This window comes from Myotis davidii, unplaced genomic scaffold (assembly GCF_000327345.1).
Source record: "Myotis davidii unplaced genomic scaffold, ASM32734v1 scaffold168, whole genome shotgun sequence".
NCBI classification, from domain to species: Eukaryota; Metazoa; Chordata; class Mammalia; order Chiroptera; family Vespertilionidae; genus Myotis; species Myotis davidii.
In genome coordinates, this window is record NW_006383016.1 from 4,845,262 (window position 1) to 4,851,384 (window position 6,123).

Below are 6,123 nucleotides of genomic sequence, written 5' to 3' on the forward strand. Positions count from 1 at the left end.
CTCTTTCAGACCACTTTGTGTGAGAAAACTCATTTATAAGGGGCATTCAGCATTTTTCTGTTGACATAACTCAGCTTTTAATTTTTATTGCACAGTGACATGAGAATTTCATCTTTTCTAACTTGTAACTATAACTGAAAAAAATTGTTTCCCAGTTTTAATGCATGTAACTAAGTCATTTTCAAAGCTATTTACAATTTTGAAGTGATTGAAAGCGTACACTTTGGAAGCAGACTCTCAGGGTTTGAATTTGGTTCTGTCGTTCACTTGTGTAACTTTGGGCAAATCAGTTTCTTTCCCGAAGCCTTAGTTTTCATCATCTTGCAATGGGGACAGTACTACTAACTGCACAGAATCATTACTGGATTCGGTGAAATTTGTAAAGCCATAGCTAGTGTTTGGCATAGTAAGTGCTCAGGAAATGGTAACAGAAACAAAACAAAACTTAACATGATTTGTATTTATCTTTTTCAGGTGAATGAGCTCCAGAATTTATCTAGTGCAGAAGTTGTTGTCCCTCGTGACCAGACGCCTGATGAGAATGATCAAGTGGTGGTCAAAATAACTGGTCACTTCTATGCTTGCCAGGCAAGTGGGCTCTGATGTGATAAGCAAGCTCTAATGCTTTTTTCCCAAATGGAAACAATTTTCCTGTGGGTACAAACACTTAAAAAAAATTTTTTATTTATGTTTTCAAATGAGTTGGTTTAATTCCATGGGGTACAGAATTCGGGATAGAAAAAAGACTGAAGAACACACTTTGATAGGACTCTAGGCTGGGTCTACTGTGATCTCATAGCTAAGTTAAAAATGGCCAAGAACTAAAGAGATGAGCCACTGCATTATTACCATTAACAAAACACTTCATTCTAGCTTATAGGTGGCAAGAGATGTTATAACAAGGAATTCGGATGTTAAAATAAATGGAATTGCCTCAGGCCCAAGGACCAGCTCACTTTTTGCCAGATTTAATTCACTAATGGCCAGGAATCACTTTTATCCTGAGTTTCTTTTTACGCTTCTCCTAGAATGCCTTATCTTCCTCATCCATCTCTTTGCCACCCTCACAGATGGACATGGCCCCTTCCCCAGAAACTGAGCTCTCCGTCACACCCCTGTGTCTTTGCCTCCAGGTGGGCCCATTGACTCTAGTGCCGAACACTTAATTCTTCTTTTAGCAGGTGACTTCAGAGACTACTAGCAAACTAATTAGTATGGATGATTAATCTTCAAATAAACTTCTGTTTGAAGTTTTTTGAAATGGGAAAGTAAACCAACTTTGAGTAACTGTTGATCAGGTGGAAATTTCAAAACTCTCTCCTTCTGTAGGTTGCCCAGAGAAAAATTCAGGAAATTCTGACTCAGGTAAAGCAGCACCAACAGCAGAGAGCTCTGCAAAGTGGACCACCTCAGTCAAGACGGAAGTAAAGGCTCAGGAAACAGCCCACCACAGAGGCAGATGCCAAACCAAAGACAGATTGCTTAACCAACAGACGGGCTGACCCCCACCAGAATCACATGCACAAGTTTTTACCTAGCCAGCTGTTTCTGAGGACCAGGCAACTTTCGAATCCTGTCTCTGTGAGAATGTATACTTTGTGCTCTCTGAGATGTATGACACCCAGCTTTAAAAAGATAAGAAAATAAGGGGGAGGGAGGAAAAGAGGAGCTCTGCACTTCCCTTTTGTTGTATTTTCAGTGTAAAAATTTTCTAATTTTTCTTAACATTTCCCATTTATGCAAGAAATTGGCTTAACGATGCACTCACTAAATTCATCAAATAAAAATAGATTGCTCCTAAGTGAGAATAGAATTATTATAGGAACTTAAATGTTAAGGTATCAACGTAGGAAAACTTGTTTTATTGTTATCTAACACTAACATGAATAACGTAAGGGAAGTGCTGAATGGTGTTGGCAGGGGTATTAAATGTGCATTTTTACTCAACTACCTCAGGTATTCAGTAATGCAATGAAAGCAAATTTTGTGGGTTTTTTTTTTTGAAATTTTTATATACTTTATAAAGATAAAAGTCCAACTGTTTTTTAAAAAATAAAATTTAATTAGCTAACAGGCAAATAAATGAAAAAAAATTTTTTTACTTCAGGCTGGTGACAGTAAAGCTGGAAAATTAATTTCAGGTTTTTGAGGCTTTTTGACAGTTTTTAGTTGGAAAATCCAATAAATGTCCAGTGACATGGAGCAGTGCCTATATTTGGAGAGCAGCAATACCATTTTTTTTGTTTATGGTAGGGAAAGTTTTTGATGGTACTAACAGAGCAAAGTGGTCACAGGAAGTTTTGGAATGGCTAGTTTAAATGGCTTCAGGAGATGTCAATGTTTTTGTTTGGCTAAGTGATTGAGTGCACAATTGCTTTGTGCTTCTGACTATCACTACCTAAAGAAAGTGCATCAGTGGAGATATGCAGCCCCTGTGGACTTGAAACTGATTGGCAAAAAGCAAGCCCCAGCTTGTCTTACAGGATGCTTAGTTTGCCAATCCACCTCAGAGCAGTTGGTTTATCCTTTGAGCAGACCCCAAAAGAGTTGCTTGCGAAGACCAATGGGGCAGTCAGATGGTGTGAGTGTTTAAAGGCCATAAAAAGCTATATCTGCATGTGCCAGGCATTGCCATGAGCCTCACTAAGCTGTTTTGAAGATTTTTAAACAATGATAAAAAAGGAAAGGCCACCTAAAATGTTACATTACATACAGCAGAATTTCTGTATTCTGTGCAACCAGTTATTGTAAGAAAACAATTTTTGGAATATAATTCGAATGACTGTGATAAAACTTTTGACCTGAACTCATTTGCGCATTCTGTAACTTGATGGCAAAGCCCAGTATGTACAATTATGTGGGTGTGGGTGGTCTCCAAGGCCACACTGCTCTCAGAATTGTTTGTTGCTTTTTGTTCATAAAAGGCTCACAGTCATCACATTACATGGATCTGAAGGACATATATAATAACCTTTAAAAAATCATTTTGCCTCGTTTGTATTTCAAAATGAATTTCTACAGACTAGGTAAGTTTTTCTGATGATCGTATATCAGACATTTTGGAAATGACTTGAAATGTTTTCCTAAATGTTTTCAGAAAACCAGTTTATTTTGTAGTGTTAGCCAAAAAGTGCCCTTTTTGTCACTGAATTCATCTAGCATTCATAATCCCCCGCAACCCCCAACACGAATTGCTTAAAAAATAATCATGGACTGGCTTTTGGGTTGGTTTTTAGGTGAGATGTGCTTATGGCCAGAACTCTTCCTCAGTATTTGATTTTGCCAATATTTGATGAGTTGTTTTTTTAAAAATACAGATAGGTGCTGCATTTATATCTGCTGGTTTAAATTCTGTCATATTTCACTTCTAGCCTTTTAGTGTGGCAAATCATGTTTTACTTTCAATTAAGCATTGGTAATGGAGTATCTGGTAATAGCTAGAAAATAATTCTGTAACTGAGTTTGTACTCACCGCATATGGATCATTCCTCATTTGTAATGTGCCCAAATGCAGCTTCATTTTCCAGACACCTTGATGCAGAATAAAGTTTTTCATCATTAGGTGCAGCTTGATGTGTAGTATGTTTTTATTTTTGATTTTTCAAATAAGTATGAATGTAAGTTATAAATTTAAACAGATTTTTAGTAATGCTATGTCATCTCAAGTTTAGCACCAATATCTATTAGTTATTTTCTTTATTGCATGGTACTTAATACTGTTTGCGTATGAACTAAGAATTATAGGGCTAGTTATGTGTTTTTGCGTTATTTTTTAAAATGTTATCTATTCCACTCTACCTAGTAATACTTACACTTAAGCAAAATTAATTAAAAAAATGAGTAGAGCGTTCAAGTGAAACATGGGGACCAGTGATAACTCCAGGAAATCCTCCTGGGATCTCAGGAACAAAGACATTAAAAATGTAGTTGAAGCTCCTTTACCTGCAGTCTCCACATCCTGGTGTCAGTTAGCATGATGTCCACAGTCAGATAAGACTTGTTTTGATAATAACTTACCCAATTAGGTGGGGGTTAGGAGCTATATTTTTGAGAAGCGACTCAGTCTGAAATGAGTAAATCAGTATTTTATTCACATTTGAACTCCATTGGAGTCAGGGAAGAAGGGTCATCTTCTATTCCAAGAATGAAGTCTTCAGGTAATGTCTCAGGTGCGATCTGAGCTAACTGGTCATCATAAGAACGCAGGGTCCATAACTTCTCCAGTTCATACATTTCTCTGGTCTCTGGAAGCATCAAATGAATCACCATGCTGCCTATCAAGGACAGGTAAGAGTGACAAAGAAGCAGTTTTTTTGCTGTTATGCTTGTGATCTCACAATCATTTAATAGTTCATTACTCACAGTATAACTATAGGAACTCAAATAATAGTTCTCAAAGTGTGGACCACAGAAGAGCATCGTCTGAAAACTTGTTAGGAAACTGTGGGCCCCATCCAGCAAAATACCACCGAAATGCTGTGTTTCTGTCTCAGTGCATCACAGAGGAGGTACATGATGCCAATATATGTAAGTTAACTATATCCAAGTGACTAGCCAGTCAGCTTTCTCTTGAGAATTCTCCAAATGTGTTTTGTTCTGGGCTTTATTTTTTACAGAGAGGAAGGGAGAGGGATAGAGAGTTAGAACATCGATGAGAGAGAGACATCGATCAGGTGCCTCCGGCACACCCCCCACTGGGGATGTGCCCACAACCAAGGTACATGCCCTTGACTGGAATCGAACCTGGGACCCTTCAGTCCACAGGCTGATGCTCTATCCACTGAGCCAAAGCAGTCAGGGCTGGGCTATCTTTTTTGAGATACTCTCTCTCTGGAGCAAAGGGCAGCTTTGCTTACACCAGTGGTTCTCAATAAAGGACATTTTTTAAAAAATGTGTATTTTATTGATTTTTTACAGAGAGGAAGGGAAAGGGATAGAGAGTTAGAAACATCGATCAGCTGCCTCCTGCACACCCCCCACTGGGGATGTGCCCGCAACCAAGGTACACGCCCTTGACTGGAATCAAACCTGGGACTCTTCAGTCTGCAGGCTGACGCTCTATCCACTGAACCAAACCGGTTAGGGCTCAAGGACATTTTTGATTTGCACAATGGATGGGGGAGAGGGGGAGGGATACTGCTAAACATCCTACAATGCACAAGATATTCCTACCCACTCCTACTAAAATTACCTGGTCCAAAACGTTAAGTGACAAAGCTGAGAAACTCTGACTTACAGCCTTGCCATAAAAAGTGTCTTCCACCAGAGCAAAAGCAGACCTGCTTCCTGCCCATCATAAACTATGTAAATACCCAGTTCCTCTCTTAGAACTGTGTGTACAGGCCCCATGTTGCTCTACAGAAGCTGGGGCTTAAGGGACCTGCTCCAAAAGTGCTGCTGTTGGCTACTGCTGTTATGAGTCCATCTCTCACCCTGGAGTAGCCTTTAGTCTTTTACCAATATCCAGATACTGGGCAGCTACCCTGTTAGCTTACAAGTAAGATAAAATCTCAGACTCCTTACAGTTCTTGACAGTTACTATTGTATATGTTAATACCCAGATTTGGTGGGTCTTTTCAAATTCCAGTCCTATGTCTGGAGTGCCCTTCACCTCAGCCAAGTTATTTAAGGCCAAGGTTATATGTACCCCAAGCCTTCTAGCACCACTAAGGGAGCTGTCCCATCTCTACCATGTTACCTATCCTGTTCTCTATCATCTTTCACCTCTTTGACTCATTACATACATAACAGGTTAGGTAAGCTTTTCACATGTGAATAAGATCGCCTGGGTTACAATGAAAACATTTCAAAAATTTTATATGGAAAAACAGCAATTTGATCTCAATCCTTCTGCAACTGAAAATAGTTCAATGCATCAAAATAACTTACCAAAGTCCACACAGAGCCAGTCATCAGTGTCCTTCCCTTCAATTTTCACATGAGGCTCATTTTTACTTTTTAGGAATTTGTACTGAAAAAGAAGAGATTGTATATTAAAGGGAGAAGGGGTGGGGGAAATCTTACTGAGGTTCTGATGGTATTTTTTCTTGGTCTTAACTTGGAACCTAGTTTACTCATTCCTATTTGTCCCATAATTAATAACTTAGGCGGGGGGGGGGGGGG

The 6,123-nt window shown here is 39.0% G+C and overlaps 2 protein-coding genes across 3 annotated transcripts in view; one reads left to right on the top strand and one right to left on the bottom strand.

Annotated features, from left to right (window-relative positions):
• Positions 1-2,043, top strand: part of IGF2BP3 (insulin like growth factor 2 mRNA binding protein 3) — a 107,341-nt gene extending 105,298 nt beyond the window's left edge. For both annotated transcript variants that reach the window (XM_006779020.2, XM_006779021.2), the window contains 2 exons: positions 475-588; positions 1,330-2,043. In XM_006779020.2, coding sequence (XP_006779083.1) covers positions 475-588; positions 1,330-1,428 — 213 coding nt within the window. In that variant the 3' untranslated portion in view covers positions 1,429-2,043. The remainder of the gene's footprint in view (positions 1-474; positions 589-1,329) is intronic.
• A 2,024-nt stretch (positions 2,044-4,067) lies between these two features.
• MALSU1 (mitochondrial assembly of ribosomal large subunit 1) overlaps positions 4,068-6,123 on the bottom strand; it is a 16,961-nt gene continuing 14,905 nt past the window's right edge. The window contains exons 3-4 of the mRNA XM_006779088.2: positions 5,890-5,971; positions 4,068-4,274 (exon numbers count right to left, since the gene is read on the bottom strand). Of these exons, the coding sequence (XP_006779151.1) occupies positions 4,087-4,274; positions 5,890-5,971 (270 nt within the window). The 3' untranslated portion in view covers positions 4,068-4,086. The remainder of the gene's footprint in view (positions 4,275-5,889; positions 5,972-6,123) is intronic.